The sequence below is a fragment of the Capra hircus genome, chromosome 27 (assembly GCF_001704415.2).
Source record: "Capra hircus breed San Clemente chromosome 27, ASM170441v1, whole genome shotgun sequence".
NCBI lineage: Eukaryota > Metazoa > Chordata > Mammalia > Artiodactyla > Bovidae > Capra > Capra hircus.
Window position 1 is genome coordinate 32,172,808 of NC_030834.1, and position 20,045 is coordinate 32,192,852.

Sequence of the window (20,045 nt, forward strand, 5' to 3'; positions counted from 1 at the left end):
AGCAGAGTCAGTGTCCCAATGTCCTTGAATGCTGTCTCTTCCTTCAGTTTCCTGATGTTCTGGAAGACCCATTTCTCCATCCCGAATAGAATAATGTGCAAAGGGCATAAGCTGACAATTCACAAAAGAAAACAAAGAGTACTCACATACATATGAGACTATATTTAACCTATTACTTAAATCAATATACAACAGTAAGATACTATGTTTCTATCTAGTTGCCAATATCTTAAGCATGGCAACTTTCCTTGTCAATGGCTTATGGGAAAAGATACTTATTAATATTTTTAGTCAGAGTGTAAATTGATACAACTTTTTTTTTTTTCAGGGCATTTTGACAGGGTCTATTAAATGCTTTAAACTGTACATACCCTTCATACCCTTTGCCTCTGATATTCCACTTCCAAGAATTTATCCTAAGGTATTAAGGGATAAGAATTAGAGGCAAAGATTTATCCACTAGAATTGTTATCACAATACAATTTATGAAACTGAAAATTCAAACAACCTAGATGTCCAAAAGTAGTGGATATGTTAAAATAAATTATGAAAAATCAAAGCATGGAAGAGAATTATATTGAAGAAGAAAGTCTAATAATGTGGAGAAACTTAGGTCAAAACAGAAATTGCATTTTTATTTTTTTTTTTTGGGCCACACAAGAGGCTTGTGGTATTTCAGTTCCCCGATCATTTGAACCCAGGCCATGGCAGTGAAAATACTGAATTCTAGCCACTAGACCATGAGGGAACTCCCAGAAATTGCAATTCTAATAAAAAAAATATACACAGAGATAAAAAAATAAAAGCATAAATATCAAAAGAGAAACTAGTGAATATTATCCATATACTTCTATGTGTCTTCAACACATAGAATGTAACTAAATGCTAAGTAACTAAAATAAATTCAGGGCATGGATAGAAACACTTATAATATTTTATACTTATAATTGGTTTAAAGTTCCATTATTATTATTTATATCATCACCTATCATTTTATTGTGTTATTGATACCAACTTGTGTTACAATACAAACAATGATTAAATGCTTAAAAAATTCTAATGATTATCTGAAGTCTTTAAACTTCCTAAATAGGTTCATTTAAACAATTTAAGTTACCTTTAAGCACATTTTGTACAATCTAGGCAATGGTGCTCCACTCACAGGCAATGAGAAACAGTCCATTATAAGGGAATGTTTTATACTTGTTTTCTGTAGCAACTGACATTTCATTCAAACACTTTCCAGTCCCCCAGGAATCTTCAGCTGCTGTATGTCAAAAATTTAAGATTTCTCTTTGTGAACTTTAACACTTCTATAAAAATCAGTTGGAAGAGCAAGCCTACTTCCTACTGATTACTTTGATATTAACCAGTTAAAGCAAATCAATTATTCAGTTTAGTCTGAATAATCATTTCACAATGTCTCAGTTTTCCATATGCAAACATGCATAAGCAAATAATAACTACCATTATAGCTTTTTATAGCCTATTTCTATTTCTCAGACATGTCACTTGTGGTCTGTTTTTTTACTCTCTTTTGTGTATTTTTAAAAAATGAATGTTGGGTAATTCCTTGAGTGTTTGCTACTAATCGAATCTGGTTGTATAATTTTATGTTGGTAAATATACATTGTGTTTTTATGCAAAAAGAAAGTGTAGCTAGTGCAAAACCATGCAGGAGTTACTAAGGTGCAAAAACGTATTCTTTACTTTTTTTGGCCACACTGCCCTACCTGTGGGATCTTACTTCTTCAGTGAGGTCTCAAACTTGTGCTCCCTGTGGTAGAAGCTTGGATTCTTAATCACTGAACTGCCAGGGAAATCCCAAGACTTATTTTTAAGCTAGTAATTTAAACCATGGGGCAAAGATTATACAAACACACTTATGTATGTATATAAGTGTGTGTATGATCCATATATAAATATACATCTATTTTTTATTTATCATATCTACTTTTATATATTGGGCTTCCCTGGTGACTCACCTGGTAAAGAATCTGCCTGCAATGTAATGTGGGAGACCTGGGTTTGATCCCTGGGTTGGGAAGACCCCCTGGAGAAGGGAATCTACCTACTCCAGTATTCTGGCCTGGAGAATTCCATGAATTGTATAGTACATGGGGTCACAAAGAGTCAGAAATGACTGAGCGACTTTTACTTTCATTTTATATATCTATATGTCTATTTTATTATATACCTATATATTTTATATAGATCATACACACACACATACAAATCAATGATCAAGGAAAGGATTTAAGAAGTTATCTATGTATCTATATGGGAGGCCCGTACTGAGAACAATCCTGTTATTTCAGGATCCAGAATTGATAATTATCTGTTTTTCATTGAACTCTAGATGCGCTATATTTAATAGCTTTATAAAGCTATTTTAAACAAAATATCAATTTTGAATAAAAATGTACTGTCCCCCAAACCTTTTGATGACATGAACTTTTAACTCCACTGAATATCATCGATTTTTCCTACACTTCCTGGATATTTGCTATGATTTTAATTAGTGTAGATACAAATGTACCTTGTATTTATTTTTAAGATTTTATTGATGTGGATCATTTTTAAAGTCTTCGTTAAACTTGTTACAAAATTGCTGCTGCTTCTTCCATTTTAATATTTTGGTATTTTGGTTCAGGAGGCACATGGTATCTTAGCTTGCTGACCAGGGATCCAACCCACACCCCCATTGGAAGCTGTAATCTTAACCAATGGGCCACCAGGGAAGTCCCAGAAAGATACCTTTTAAACGTATATCTCTCCTACAGCAAACTCTAAGCTACTGATGTACACAAAATTGTAAGATGAAAAGTACTTTAGAAGATAAAAAGTAATGAGGAATTCAGTTACCTAAGTTTCTATTCCAAGATCTCTCTGCTCCTGACCCCTCAGAGGCCAGACCTCATTTCCCCTTTAATCTTCACTTCGATCTTGTTAGAATATCACCCCTTCCATTTCCTTGGAAAGATCCTGAAATATCCTCCAGTATAAAAACATCCCTGCCCTTGTGTTCCCCAGGAGTTACACCTAACTCTTTCCTTAGTTCAGGTTTGGAGAGAAAAATCTGCGCTTGCTGGTGCCATAGTTTCTGTTCATCTCTCCACCCACTGCCACTTGGTGACCACACGCACTGCTCAGAAATTCATATCCTCTGTGCAATCCACAGGCTATCACTTCTATGCTTGAAGTCCTTCACTTACTACACTTCTGGAAATGTCTGACTGCTAATCATTTCCTGCCTCTGTGGTCTTCGTGAACTGATACTTCCTTTTGTCTCTATGGAAAGTCCCTCTTTGTTTCTTTCATTGGTGCTTCTTCTATGACTTTATGTTAAATGCTGGTGACCTCAGTATTATACTTTCATTCCTCTTCTTTTCTTTTTCTTTTATTTTTTATTTTTTATCTCTTGTTTCTTAGAGATTACGTTTAGTATCTTTCTTTTTGTGTTTCTCTATGAATCTCTTTGTTTCTTTCATTTCTTCTTCTATCTTTATTTAATCTGGTGACCTCAGTATTATACTTTCATTCCTCTTCTTTTCTCATTTTACCTGCTTTTGGGGAGAGGTTTGATTATGCCCCATGGCTTTCACTGCAGTTGTACAGATCATACGGTAAACATTTCTGAACAAAATCTAATTGAATTTTATATATATGAAAAGTGAAGGTATTAGTCACGCAGTCATATCTGACTCTTTGCAACCACATGGACTGTAGCCTGCGAGACTCCTCTGTCCATGGAATTCTCCAGGCAAGAATACTGGAGAGGGTAGCCATGCCCTCTGCCAGAGGATCTTCCTGACCCTGGAAATGAATCCTGCATCTCCTGCATCGACAGGCAGATTCTTCACTATCTGAGCTACCAGCAAAGCACATAGATATATATATAATTGCTTAATCTATTCAGAATTTTGATGTCCCACAGACCCCTCAAATACAACCTGGCCTTGTCTGAATTACTGACTTTATTAAACAATAAGCTTTAAGCTCCCACTTGGATTTATACCATCACTTCCATGTTAGAGAGTCTTTTAAATGCTTTCTTCTTCCCTAACCCCAATGCAGAATTAATCAAGTTTTCATTCTGTCGAATTTTAATGTCTCCCTTTCCTTTCCAATTCTTGGTTCAAACATTTGTATTTTCTCACTTTGCTAATTATAACACTCCCTGATTGGCTAGTTTCCTCTCAAGTTTGACCTCCAATATGGAGCTGTGCAGCCACAGTTCTGGCTCCAGGATCAGGCACTGCATGAGGGAGCACAGAGACACAAAGGTGAACAGGGCTGTGGCCCCTACAGAGCTTACTCCCTTTGTGGGAAAGACAGCCAACGCCCTACACTGCTCTCAAGGTACTCTGTAAACGGTAAATATGACTGTAATATTCCTTTGCATGAAAAATTTTCAGAGACTCCCATTCCCTACAGAAAAAGTACAAATTCCTTAGCATGGCCATGGAAGGTGTTTTGCAGTCTGGTCTGGGGCTATCTGTAGACCAAACACTCATCGCTCATCCATACACAACCTGTGTTCCAGGCACCAAACAGCCTGCAACTCTTGCAACAGTTCACGGGGATTTTACACCCTCTCCTTCGTTGCTTTGTCTACATCTTGCATTTTTGCACATCCTTTGAGCCCGTGTACCAGTATTTTGGTCATCTGATGCCAACAGCCGACTCATTGGAAAAGTCCCTGAGGCTGGGAAAGATGGAGGGCAGAAGGAGAAGAGCATGTCAGAGGATGAGATGGCTTGACGGCATTACCGATGCAACGGACATGAACTTGGGTAAACTTCAGGAGATGGTGAGGGACAGGGAGGCCTGGGGTGCTGCAGTCCATGGGGTCGCAGAGTTGGACGACTGAACTGGGTGGCAACCACAACAATAACCAATGCTGCTTTCTTCCTCCTTTATGAAGCCATTTTTCCTCTGCTGCCTCTCCTGTCTCTGTGGCAAGAATCTGCTCTAGGCTGACATCAACTCTGCACTCTGTATTGTAGTATTACTTAGCACATTAAAATTAAAATGCAATATTTACTTGCCTATTTGCCCAACCAGCCTGTGAATTTTTACAATCAGAGACTATATCTTATTCATTTTTTCCTCCAGCCCCTGGTACAATACCTAACATTAACCACTCATTGAATGAAAATGTAGTTGCTATACTAAGTAAGAAATCAATTCAAAAAGTCATGTCCCAACTTTATTCAGTTTTCAGCTTCTGTGTGACTTAATGTTTACAGTCAAGGTATAATTCATAAGACATTTAAAATTGTTCCTTTCTCAAGTTTATATGCATTTGTATCCATTTTAATATGAATTCCAAAAGCTTTTACATTTAGTTTATAATCTAATCATTATGGAAAACTATCTCAAGTCAAATGACAAAGAGAAGAAAATTCCAATACAGTGAAACCCTCATTCAAGCTATTTAGTAAATAACGTAGATTTTTCACATTTAAACTTGTATGTGGATGTGATGCTCATTAACAGAATTATTATGACCTGAGAAGAATATTCTATAAATAACACACCCCCCAAATCAGTTAGTTCCTCTTCAAACACTTGAATACCCTTGAAATGGCAAATAAACTAAGGTTCTATGGCTTTAACACTTATCTTTTCTATTTCAGTGATAATTACATCAATAACCCTGATTCAGCATTTGCTGCTATTCAATTCATTAATTAAAACAATTTTACTGCTACTGCTGTGATTTTTCAAGGATATCAAAACACAATCAAAAATTAAAACAGCATACATCATCAGTTTTGATATGTGTTGGTGTGCTTTCTTTTGATTTCAACTCCACAATTAAAAGAACATTAGGCTTTTAAACAGAAAAAGCATATATTCTATATACTTTGAATAAAAATACTTAAAATGCAAGTTGTTTTGTAGAAATGCCAATATTTGTGTAAAGAAGAACAAGCTGTCAAGAATTCCAAAAATCCTCTTAGAATAGAAAAATATAAATGTATGTAAATACTTAAGTGATAACAACCATGGTTGTGGACGTTATGGTATTCTTAATTCTAGCTTCATAGTACTAAATTTTTAAAAAATTTTATTTAAATCATCACTTACTGTGCTTAAGTGACTTGTAACATATCTATGAAGTGAATACATTTCATCCCAAATGAAATAGAGAAGCTTTTGCTTAAAGAATGGTATAAGTTGCTATTTAAACTATAAACATATACACATCACGGTGATATAATTATTTTTATATATTGGAAACTATTTGCACTTTGCAAAGCTGCACTTTCATTCTGACCTTGATTTAGCAAGCATGCAACATATTACTTTTGCTATTTTTGACATCGCAGAGCACCGAAAACATAAAATATAATTTACAAGAGTAGAACATGCCAGAATTGACCATTACATGCCAGAAGAGGGCCCAAGATGGGATTTATATTCGAGTTATGGTTCAGTATGTGTGGTAGAATCTCGTGAAATTTATTTCGCACAACAGTGGAATTCCACCTTAATTCTTGCAATTAATTTTCAAAGTAGGCTGAGAGTTGATAAAGATCAAGTTGAAGGAATGAAATTAGGCTAGTTAGGTGAAATTATATACCTCTCTTCAAATTATTTCTGGAAAACTCAGATATTCTCCCTTTGTAAAAAGAGCCAGGACAGAAATGACACCTGTGTGGTGGCTAGAAGCATTCCAAGTATACGACTTAACAGGGTACTCCAAGGTCACTAGCAGTTTCTCCCAAACTATTTTAGATCTTGATTGGTGATAGAATAGTTACAAATCCTTCCATTTCTCTTCTCTCACATATATTCAGTTGCTCAGAGGAAATAACCTCCTTGCCCACTTTTTTGGGGATATTCCCAGTGACTCTGCCTGCCAATGCAGGAGACACAAGAGATGCAGGTTTGAGTCCTGGGTCTAGAAGATCCCCTGAAGAAGGGACTGGTAACCCACTCCAGGTGTTCTTGCCTGGAAGATCCCATGGACAGAGGCGCCTGTGGGCTGCAGTCCATGGGATCACAAAAGAGTTGGACACAACTGAGTGATACACAACAACAAACACTTTTTCAGAGAATATATTTTTCCCAACAACATAATTTGGATTGCAAAATAAAGCACTCTGTTGTGAGAGTGATGTAAACATCATTACGATCATTTGTCAAATTGGTTTAAGGGGTGTATCTTTTTTCTTTTTTAAGTACAGTAGCTCAACTTTTAGAATCTATCTATCCATAAAGATGGTGCAGTGGTAATGGATGGTAAAGGAGATGTGAGTTCGATCCCTGGGTCAAGAAGATCCCCTGGAGGAGGGAACTGCAACTCACTTCAGTATTCTTGCCTAGATAATTCATGGACATAGGAGCCTGGTGCGCTACAGTCCATGGGAACACATAGAGTTGGACACGACTGACCACACACACACGTCCATATAGAAAGCAGACTTTAAAAATACTATTTCAAAGCACAAGTACCTTGGTTTTTAAAAGTGTTTTAGTCCAGCAAATCAACTCTCTAATACACCTAAAAATATTGCACAATAATGCTCTACCCTTATTATTAGCCGCATCATCCCTGGATACTTTAGTAACTGCACAGTCATTGTGGCAAAAGTGAGGTCCTACCACAGGTATACTGCTAAGATCCCAGGTGAGAAATAAACTCTTCCAGGAATGATTTACTTTATTATGTGAACGGATGAGCATCACTTGAATCGCCTTTTAATTGACTGGCTGTCTAAGTGACATGCCTTGGAGGGAAGCACCACTTTTGAAATTTCCTTTGACCAGGAGGGGAAGGAACAGGCTGGTCTCTTTGAAGTCTACAGCCATCAGACTAATTATCAGCCCCACTTAACGTTCGTTCATTTAATTACAGTGAATTAAAAAGTATGTGGGATTTTAGAGAAAAATAAAAGAGTCAATAAATGGTGACAGAGATTCCAGGCTATGCAAATTGGCAGTGCCCCTTCTGGAGGAGACCATTCTTTCTCCCTCATTTCACCAAATGCACAGATACTCGACTAATGCAGACAAAGGGAGGATGGCAAAGAGGGAGGGGACATTGACCTTGGGCCCAAACTGTGTAGGTACTTGACACTGTTTACCTAGCTTAATCTCCACACTTAATAAGGAGATATAATTTCCCACCATTTACAATTAACAGAAAGAGTATCCCCCCACCCCTTATTTGGAACTCGCTCGACACCAGGCACTATCATGCTAAGCATTGCCTATTCAAGAGTCCATTTAATCCTCACAGCAGCCCTGTAAGGACTGTATGCCATTGGTGATTTCCGTATACTACAGAAAGGTTAAGTCACTTGCCCAAAGTCACACAGCTGGGAGACAGTAGAGCCAATACCAACCCAGGAAGTCTGCCCTCAATAACACCTCCTCATCTTTGATCTCAGTGAAGGCGCTCAAGTTTCCCAGATAGAAGAAGAGAGCCAGCTCCTCTTGGTCTGCCTAATGTCAAAGGTCATCGCTTTCCAAGAGGCATAAGAGGCTGCAGAGAAAGGCAGAAGGAGTCAGGTCAAGACGTCCACATCCCTGGTGCCAGCTACACAGTTGACCAAGCGGCCAGGCAGAGGTGGGGGAAGTTGGGAGCTTGAGCTCTGGGTGTCTCAAGAGCAAACCATCTTAGGGTTTGCTCAAATCCATCAAATGAGAGGATCAACACCCTGTGCACCGTGCTTCTGAATCGAGGCATTTTTCACGGTACTGAGCTGCTGCCTGACAAAGGATAACAACATTGAATGCATGCTAGTCTTCTTCTGGGAAAAGATGTACAAATAAAACATTTTTAAAGCTTGATGTTTTGGGAGGAAAAAAGTCCTTTGTTCCTGACATTTAAATAGATATTTGGAATTTAAATCAGATTACTTGCAAGGCTGGAGAGTGGGCATTCAGTCAGGGGTCTTTTAACAATCCATCAGAGACAGGAAAGATGCCTCGAACCATCCAGAACATACTGGCAATTTTCCCTTTGATTACAGCATCTCATCACAATTATTTTGTAACCTCTTGACAGCTTACTAGAACCACTGTTTATAGGTGGTCACAAACCACTGACCCTCCAGCATTTGCCTGGAGCATGGCAGGTGACTCAGAAAGTTGTCAATACCTGTTAAGAAAGGTCTTCTCCCATGTCCTTAATTCGGAACAATATTAACATTTGGAATTTGATATGAAATTGAATGTACTGTAACAATTTTTTTTTTCCTCAAAATGCTTTTTAATTTCAACTCCTCATGGTTGGTGAAGGGTTAGCTTTGCAAAAGAACCTATTTTATCACTTGTTTAGAATCTCTGCTAACATGGAGACATATGACATAGTCCGAGCGTTCCTTGACTCTCGTGGGATGCTCAGGCCACCAAAATTTCATTAGCCTCACAACAGTCCCGGTGCCTCCTTAACTTGAACTGTTGGCCTATTTATCAATAAATAAATGAAATCTAATCCCTTTTAGTGACTAAACTTTTCTTTGAAGTTATAACTAGAACATTAGTCACTTGGCTTACATGATTTCACAAATGTTGAATATTATCTTGTTTTCTGGGGAAAACAGCCTTATTCACAGTTAACCTCAAATGATGAAAACAGTCAACCCAAACTCCCCTTCTAAACTGAGGGGAGAAAGAAGACAGTGTATGGCTTCTAAGTTAGTTTCACTTTGGCGAGTTATTTTATGCACATCCTTCTTGGTTCAACTTACACTGATATAACAGGGCTTCTTAGGACACACTGCAAGCTCACACAAAAGTGAATACAACTAGAAAATTTAAATAATTGGAGGTCAAAGGAAAATACAGCTGGAAAATCAATAACCTTTCAGAGTGACAGCAATTAAGAATGCCAAAATGAATTATTTTAGAAAGTCTATGTTAGAAATATTTGACTCTTTGTGACCCCATAATCTGTAGCCTGCCTGGTTCCTCTGTCCATGGGGATTCTACAGGCAAGGATACTGGAGTGGGTTGCCAGGCCCTCCTCCAGGGGATCTTCCCAACCCTGGTATCAAACCTAGGTCTCCAGCATTGCAGGCAGAGTCTCTACCATCTGAGCCACCAGGGAAGCCCAATATTTGACTAGAAGTAGTAATAATAGTAAAAATTGGTAAAGGTTTTGAGGATATTGTTTAAAAAGATGTAGAAGACCTTGGGTATGATTACAAATTTTAGATTTTACTATAACTCAGCCTAACAAAAAGTTTTTTTATATCAGAAAAAAGTCTCAATATTCTCATTTAATTCCACAATTCCAAATGATAAGGTATGCTAAATATCAGAAGATTATGTTCCCCAGACCTTAATGTAATGGATCTCAATGCAATCTTGCTCTTTCTGACAAATCACTGAAAATTCAGAATAAATGATCTGAAATGTTCCTACAGAACACATATGAAGTCTACGAAAGATCCAGTGTTCAATAAGAGGTCTGCTGCTGCTGCTGCTAAGTCACTTCAGTCGCGTCCGACTCTCTGAGACCTCATAGACGGCAGCCCACCAGGCTTTCCTGTCCCTGGGATTCTCCAGGCAAGAACACTGGAGTTGGTTGCCATTTCCTTCTCCAATGCATGAAAGTGAAAAGTGAAAGTGAAGTTGCTCAGTCATGTCCAACTCTTAGCGACCCCATGGACTGCAGCCTACCAGGCTCCTCCATCTATGGGATTTTCCAGGCAAGAGTACTAGAGTGGGGTGCCATTGCCTTCTCCGAAATAAGAGGTCATATCTGTTTTATTTCCTTCCCCGAGCTGACTCACTGGGAGTTCTTAGACCGACAAAATGTTGTTTGGAAAAGCAACCCCAGCCAAACCTTGGGGAAAGAGTACACATAAGTTGAAGTCATCACTTGCCCAGCTCAACAAATATTGTTTTTGACACTTTATACTTTTGACTGACCTATTTACTCTCGACAAATACTACCAAATGTTCTGAATCTCAAGGCAAGGCCCTTGACACCCTGTCTGTGTCTCTCTTCATTCTGGTTCAGAATGACCACATGGAGAAACAGACGAGTCTAAGTGTTCATTCTTGACTTTATATCACGACAGGGACAAGGAGATTCCTAGGGCAACAAGTTCCTCCTCTAGTTCAAAATAATCATGCAGAGGGAGGGGGCAGTGATGTGGGAAACTCAACAGGCTTCCCGCCTCCAATCATTTGGATAATAGACACTTTAGTTAACCTTTAGTTAACTAAAGGTGGAAAAATTTCTAAGTTTTATGTTTTCTGAAAAGAACAAAATGGTGTGTGTTTGGGAATTCATTGTGAGACCATTTTAGCAGACATACAATTTAAAAAATAATAAAAATTAGCTTTTAGCAATACAGACACAATAACAAGATATATCTGTCATAAGAGAGAGATGTCTCACAGGTTGTGTGTGGCAAGCTGACCCAATGTGGGACAATACTTAGTGGATATGCAGATGAACGGCCCACGATGCAGCAAATGGGAAGTGATTTGCATTGTCCTCCCGCATTCTCCTCTGCTCTCCTCCAAAACCATCACAAAATTTGACACATATTTTAGGAAAATCAAACATCAAATCATGTATTTGAATATAACCACAGTACCTAAAATTGCCTGGAGAGAGTTATGTAAAGATACAGATGGACAGGAAGCAAAGTTTATGCCAAATCTTACTTACTTAAGGTGAGTGACTTCTGAATCCACAGTGAAAAGTGGTAGAAACCCAGGTTTCACTGAGGTGGACAGTTTGGTTCAGGAAAATGCTGCAGTCAGATTCTAAGACTCATTGTGTCAGGCAGAACCGTCCTTGTTTCCTATTTTGGGTTGGGATGAAGCTAGCCTCCATCAATAACTCACACTTCAAAATGAATATATGAGTTTCTATTATTAATCGATTATGACTTTGTTTTAATGCACTAAAATATCCTCCATAAGATATTGTTTTCATTGGTTTAAAGCAGATTTTTTTTTCTAATAGTAAGAAAACAAGTAACACATAGTGCGATGCACTAGCTAGCGCTTCATTCAGTGACCTGGCTGAGACGGAACGCGGACAGTGGGCCTGTTTTCCTATCACAAAGCAAAGCTGATGAAGTTGCTCCATAAAGAATAAAAATAAAATACCATTGGTAAAACACCATCTTTCTTTTCACAAGTCACACAATTCTTCCATTTTAATTTTCTCTTTGCTTTTGATGCATCATATACACACAGCATTAATAACCAGGTTAAAGCAGCTAGTGCACTGTTAATATTAAATGCTAAAGAAGAAATGTCATTTTGTTGTCTGGTGCTTTGGTGCTGATGCTCTAATTTTTCCTAGAAGCTGCACTGACTGAAAATTAAATTTCCTTTTAAATCTATTATTGCATATACACTAACTGCTTCTTTATCATTTTGCATTGGTGAAAGGGAAAGATCAAATAATTTATAAAGATATTTCTCTTAAAGTATGTAAAACTGCTATTTGGATACCCGAAAAAATCCAATTTTTGTGCATGGATTTAATTGCAGAGTAATCCAGTCTCCAAAGCACATCAAAGACCACACTCCCTTCTCTTTATCAAGATTTCAATTGCTTTCATCAACCAGTAAGTTAAAAGCATGATCAAATTTGTTCTTCAATCACTTGAGCCCTGTTAATAAACCATTCTGTGTGCTCACTCATCCATTCTGAGATTCTGGAACTTCTTTGAGATATTTTTAAGAGGAATCTACAAAGACATCTCTGATTACAAGCTGGCTCTGGGGTAAATTTTATCACTACTTGTTCTGCTACTCCATGGAGGATAACAGGTGACATGGTTCAAGATAAGCCAAAGCCAACCTTTTTTTTTTTCTGTACATGATTAGACTATTTTTCAAAACTATAGCTAACACAACAGAGAATGCTTGCATAACACAACTTAACACTCTGATGTCAAACGTTGACTTTTTTTCCCTAGGAAAAATAATGCAATATTGAAGGACATTTTTTGAGTGCTACTGTGTTGCAATGCAAAGAAAGGAAGAAAAAAAAAAAAGAGAAGGAAAGAGGAGAAGAAGGAAGAAAGCCATTCCTCCAAAGTCAACCAAAACAGACAGAAGCACCGGACGCCAACATTATAAAGCCACAAAAAAGGAACTTACCGGTTTCACTGTCGGATTTGTTTTCATGCTCCGTATCTGTCAGGGTGAGCGCTGAGTTGGACCGGCTTGACAGGCAGGAGCTGCGGCCTGACTTGACCCCCCGGCCCCACAGTCTCATGGCATGCTCTGGGGACATCACTGCTTCATTCTCAGTATCGGCGTCTGACCCTGCACTGATCGAGTAACCTCTGTGGGGGAGCCCCATTTCCGCACAAAATGCCAGTCCTCTTCGAGTTGCTGGTTCACAAACGCCTAACTGCCTTAGGGTAAAATTTTGTCCTAATTAGAGGGGAAAAAAACATAACAGCCAGTGAGTATACATTTCACTTAAGATTTTATTTTCTTAAACAAAATCTCCCTAAAATAAACACTTAAGCATCCAGATTTTTGCGCTCTCAGCACTAGGTATTGGCATTAGCTTCACATGACATGTGATCTGCTGCTGCTGCTGCTGCTGCTGCTGCTGCTGCTAAGTTGCTTCAGTCATGTCCAACTCTGTGCGACCCTACAGATGGCAGCCCACCAAGCTCTCCCAACTGTGGGATTCTCCAGGCAAGAACAATGGATGGGTTGCCATTTCCTTCTCCAATGCATGAAAGTGAAAAGGGAAAGTGAAGCCTCTCTGTCGTGTCCGACTCTTAGCGACCGCATGGACTGCAGCCTACCAAGATCCTCCCATGGGATTTTCCAGGCAAGAGTACTGGAGTGGGTTGCCATTGCCTTCTCTGACATGTGATCTAGTAAGGTCCAGTTAGGGGAGGGGTGGGTGTGAGGGGGGCTCCACCTCTGACTTTCCACCCACCCCAGCTCAGAGCTCCTTATTTCAGCCCATAAGCACCTCCAGAATGCTGGGCAGGAAAAGTGGTCCAGACCATGAAAACTCAACCCAGAGAAAGCCTTAACTGTCTGAAATATTTCCCTGGTCCTAGCTCTTATCCCAAACATTAGGATTTTTCCACCCAGAAGTCACCCCTTAGGACGAGAAAAGATTGCCCTCTAGAATAAGCTACCTGCTAATTAGAAACAGGGGTTTGGGCAGTCTTTATTATATTTTTCCACTTAACACTTGACAACCAATAAAAATATTGTGTTTTTGTGTACAAACATACACTAACTTTTGGAGTGTAAAGTCTTGAAAATGTGAAGACATCTGACTTCTGCTTTAATAAACACCTAGAAACATCTGTATTGATAGAAGTATAGCAATTCATGCAAATAAAGTGCACTCTAAAAAATAAAGTAGGAGTATTATGTATTTAAAAATTAATGATAAAATCAAATTCCCTGAAAAATGAATGGTTGTGAACCCTGAAGGTTTTCACTAATAAACTGAGCATAATAAAACTCATGACACTGCAATAACTTAAAGGAAAAGTGTTTAAATTAGGTGACACTTTAAAATGACTGCCATTATTAATGGCTTTTCCAATCCTGTGTTTACTCTTGAAATTTCACCTATGTTTTATGATACCAGGGGTGAGAAGGGAGAGAAAACTGTTTGCTTAGAGGATGCATACATATGTGCCTTCTATTGCGTGTCTCATTGGCATGGTAGAATCTGAGATTTAGATACCAACTAGAATCAAAATACAGGAAAAAGAATAATAGTATACCAAGACTGATTTCAATGCTTCTCTATAATACCAAGCTTTTAAGAATATTAAGCATTTATTTTACTCATCCTCTTCATTTTCCCACTTCCCTCTCTTACCTATCCACGAACACTTTAAAGTTAATTGGCTGGTATGAGAAATAACATACATTCCATTTTTTAAAAGAGTGTATCATAAATTACTTGTAATAAAATAATGTCTTGACTCTTTTAGGAAATGAATCAAACATAATGCACACGATAGTAAATATTTGGTTGTAAAAATATTAGCGCCCTCCAGCACTCAGCCCATTTTAACCAGAGTGGTTCACTGCATTATGGCCACGGTCAGATCAGGAGGAGGAATCTGCCTCATCTCGGTCAGACTTCCAGATGGATTCTGACAATGACACTCATAAATAATGAAAATCTGTTGCTACAATTAGCTACAAATTATCTCAGAGAGACATGAACATGTATTTGCACCAAAAGGTATGTCAAAAAGAAAACAGCAAAAATAAAGAGGAGGGAATAAGAACCCACTGAACAGTGAGAAAGTGGGCAAGCTTAATGGGGTAAGACACAGTATGGTCAGTATTTTTCAAAGAGTTAGTGTGGACTGTACTTATGAAAGTAAATCCAAAAAAGGTCAATGTCATGGAGAGTTAAAGGAATGTAATGGATGGCTAAAGTGAAAGCACTTATCCGTTCCTATTATATCACCTTTAAAATGGAGAGGGAGGAAAGGGTGTAAGACAGTTAAACATCACCATCAAACATGTTGAGTTTCCAAAATAATTTTTCAAGTGTGAGAATGAATGATAAGATCCTGTGCATCTTTCCAGTGGGAGGCTCCCACATTGGAGAATAAAAATCAGAGACAAGTTAAAAGACAGTGAGAACTCTGTTTCTAATCTCTGAAATGTAACCTGAAAAATTCCCCGCATTATTGACTTTTCACACTATTGCCATCTTGATGCAAAAATCTATGGAGTGAAGGAAAGCAGAAAATGGCAATCTTGATTATTTGCTATCTGGGTACACAAACACAGTTCACTTTGCAGATAAATATCTAGGGCATCATCCCTATGAATTTATATGTGCATCCCAAACTCCTTAAACATCTAACCCGTTGAAACCAATGTCTAGCAATGATTCAAATTCTTAAGGGCTGTTTCTGAAATGCAAGTTAGAAAGTAAGGTGTTAGATTCCTTACTAAATTAAGTCTGCTTTTGCTTTCTTGGGAAAGAGCACTAAACTTGAAATCCAGTGAACCTAAGTTTAAGCCACTTATGGACTTAATCATTTACCACTCCATTTCTTCATCTTTCAGGCTCTCATGACGTGGTTTAAGAGATGCTTTTTACGCTTTTGTAGAGCAAAGGAATCCATCCGCAAAACAAAGACAACCTAATGAATGGGAGAAATTCCTTGCAAATGATATGACCAATAAGGAACTAATTTCCAATATATATAAACAGCTCATACAATTTGACATCAAAAAAACAAACAACCTGATTTAAAAATGGGCAGAAGAACTGAATAGCTATTTTTTACAATGAGGAAATGCAGATGGCCAAAGATGTTTAACCTTGCTAAACATCAGGGAAATGCAAACCAAAACTACAGTGAGATACCACCTCACACCTGTCAGAATGGCTAGCATCACAAATAACACAAATAACAAATGTTAGGATGTGGCAGGAAAAAAAAGCCTCTCCTTTATTGTTGGTGGGAATGTAAATTGGCGCAGCCACTGTGGAAAACAGTACAGAGATTTCTCAAAAAATAATAAATAGAACTCCATATGACCCAGCAGTTCTACTCCTGGGTATATATTAAGAAAAAATACTAATTCAAAAATATACATGTATCTCAATGTTCATAGCAATGTATTTACAATTGCCAAAGTATGAAGCAACCTAAGTGTCCATTAACAGATCAATGATTAAAGAAGCTGCAGTATATAAGCTTGCTTTTATATATATACACACACACACACACAGACACATATACATATATATGCAATGGAATAATATTCAGTCATAAAAAAGAATTAAATTTTGCCATATGCAGCAACATGGATGGACTTGGAGGGCATTACACTAAGTGAAATAAGTCAAACAGAGAAAGACAAAAACTGTATAATATCACATATTGAATCTACAAAATTCAACAAATTGGTGAATAAAGCAAAAAAGCACCAGATTCACCACTATAGAATACAAACTAGGGGTTACCAGTGGGGAGAGGGCAAGAGGGGAGGGACAACATAAGGAAGGGGGGACAAATAAGGGTTATTATGTCAAGCATTATGGAATTAAAGAATTTTTAATTCAATTTTAAAAATTCTAAAAATTAAAAATTTTAAATATTTAAAAGTGATGCTTTACATAAATAAAGACCAGCATAAAGGGGAGCAGAGTGAAAAGTGACAAAAAATAAACATCCGGACAAATGTAATAATGATAGAGAAACGTATAATTTGAAGGGAGGCAGAGGATTGCTTTCAAATAATTTTAGAAGAGCCACATCACCACCAAAGTTGACTTTTCCTTCAATCAAAACTCTGTGTATCCAGTGCTTCAAATTCCACTATTGTTGATTCTCCTTTAGGTTAAGGAGTCTTGCTTGTAGGACCCCTCATTTTAATGCAAACATATCTGGGGAGTTCTAGTAATTAAATTAGAATACATTAAGCTATTATATTTTTTTCCTACAGGTGAGCAATGTTTAGCAAGATGGGATATACTAATGGAAAGCACAGCCACTTTTGACAAACAGAAGGAAGATGGAGGAAAAGAAGGATTCCTGATCGGGAGAAGAGGCAGTTGGCTGAGGTACTGTGGAGCTGGGAGTTTGGGGCTTGGGTGCAGTTGTTCAGGCAAGACTTTAAGTCAGTGTGGAGAAGTGGAAAGAGACAGGCAGAGAAAGGCAGCAAAGATGCTCTGGAACCAGACTAAAAACATAACCATCTTGCTTAAAGTCATCTTTGGCTTCAAATAACCTAAAAGAAACGAGGATACCTTTATTCTTATTTTCCATGCTTTTTTGCTTTTTCAGGTTGTGTTCTTTGCAATGGTTCTAACACCATTACTTTAATTTCTTTCTTTGCCCTCTGAGTCTTTATATTAATTCTTTTTGGCTGAGTCTGATGAAATCAGTATTTATCTCCTGCACATTGAATTTTGATAACCTTGATCAGCAAGGCCAACCACAGAGTTTCCCATTACAATTTGAAACAGTCCCAAAATAATAAATTGCAGCAAGAATAAAGTGTACCTGAGGATGAAATTTCTCGTGATTAAAAGGCAAGGTTAGCTTGGACTAGATTAGGCATTTTTGTTTTATGACACTCATAAATTTGAAAAATCTATAAAAGAAAAACTGAATAAACAGTCCAGGCAAGTTGCATCATTAAAAAAAAAAAAAGGTTCACATTTTGAAAAATGAGTGAGGGCATGTGACAAAGTAGAAAGGACTATGTGAAAGCAAAGTCCCATGAGGCTGGCGCCACGCATGGGCATCTCTGCAATAATGGGACAGGGGCTTGCAGAATGGCCTTTCTCTTACATGGTGTCTATAGCCTAATCTGAGCAAGAAGGGGCCTTTTTTTTTAAAAAAAATTATTCATTCATTTATTTATTTTTGACTATGCTGGGTTTTCGCTGTGAAGCGGGCTTTTCTCTGGTTGTGGTGAGGGAAGGCTCCTCTCTAGTTGTGGTGTGCAGGCTTCTCACTGCGCTGGCTTCTCTTGCTGCTGAGCACACGCTCTAGGCACCCGGGCGTTAGCAGTTGCAGCCCCTGGACTCGAGAGCACAGGCTCAATAGTTGGGGTGCATGGGCGTAGTTGTTCTGTGGCGTGTGGGATCTTCCTGGGCCAGGGATCAAACCCATGTTTCTTGCATTGGCAGGCAGATTCTTTACCTCCGAGCCACCAGCGAAGCCCAAGAAGGGTCGTTTCAAAGCTGCAGTTCAGGGATTTTCATCAATAGCTAAGGTATCTGCTGTGTCTGAGTGAGTTGACAAGAAAACAAGTCTGCATGAGGAGCTAGCCTCAGTCATCTGCGGTGACTGCAGAACCCGGGGGAGGGGCGCCTAGCTTGGGAACTCGTGTATTCTCTCCTTGCTTATGTCTACATGCTCGAATGTCTAGAGTTGTCCGTTTTCTCTCTTTCACCTGCTTGTTCTTTTTTCCAAAACTGCTTTATTGAGATACTAACTCACAAACCATACAATGAACCTATGTAAAGTGTCCAAGTCAACAGTTTTTCGTAAGCACGTGGTGGTGTGCAACTATCATCACGATCAATTTTATAATATTTTTATCACCCTTTGTACCAATTATCAGTCACCTATTTCTCCTCTTACCCCACCACTCCCTCCAGCCCCAGGCAAGCACTAAAACACTTTCTCTCACTACAGAAGTGCCTATTTCTGGGCATTTCAAAGAAAAGGGGCCCTATAATACGTAGACTTTAGCAACTGGCTGTTTTCAAGATCCACACGTATTACAGCATGCGGCAGCACTCACTTCTTACGGTCAAACAATATGGGTGCCATTGCCTTCTCTGATTGTATGGACACAGCACGCTTTCTCTCTCTGTTCAACAGCGAATGGAGATTTGAGTTGTTTCCATTTTTTTGGCTATTATGAAAATGCTACTATGGAATACCATGTCTCCATTTCTCTTGTGTATACACCTGTGAGCGGCATTGCTGGTCATCTTGCATGTACTTTTATGCTTAGTCTTTTCAGGAACTTCTAGCCTGCTTTCCACGTTCCTGTCCCAGCACCAGTGTGTGAGGGCTCCGGCTTCTATTTGACTTCACTTGTTACTATCTGTTGGTTTTCTTTTGTACCACACTGCAAGTGTGTACACCATACAGCAATCTTTCAATGAGGAGATGGACTATATGGTCACTGGTAATAAAATTTGTACTGGAGCCAAGCATCATGTTCTCTTAGAAAGCAGTGGATTCTCTAGGTCTGCTACACAAATTCATTATTACTTTATTCTATTATTTTTTCTTTGTCTTCTAATATACTGCTTTAATTTTCAAATGTATTTTTCTATCAAAGTTAAAATATTCTTTAGCCCATAAAGTCTACCTCTGAGACTATATCCTAGAGAAATAAAATCAGCTAATCTTAAACATATATGTACACATAATTTTTTTAATGACATTGTTGCAAAATTAAAATAACTGGAATATTTACCAGAAAGGGAATGGCTAAATAAGCTTTATATTCCTTTCATGGAAGACTACGTGGCTAGCAGAAAGAGTGGGTTTGGACCTCTATCTTCTGTTCTGGGAGGGAAAGTGAAAGTGAAAGTGAAGTAGCTCAGTCGT

At 38.2% G+C, this 20,045-nt stretch overlaps 1 protein-coding gene across 2 annotated transcripts in view; it reads right to left on the reverse strand.

Annotated features, from left to right (window-relative positions):
- Positions 1-20,045, reverse strand: part of TENM3 (teneurin transmembrane protein 3) — a 454,641-nt gene that overhangs the window by 414,653 nt on the left and 19,943 nt on the right. The window contains exon 2 of one of the 2 annotated variants that reach the window (XM_018042106.1): positions 13,099-13,377. In XM_018042106.1, the coding sequence (XP_017897595.1) occupies positions 13,099-13,377 (279 nt within the window). Of the gene's footprint in view, positions 1-13,098; positions 13,378-20,045 lie in introns of those variants that run through there. The other variant, XM_018042103.1, reaches the window with a different exon arrangement.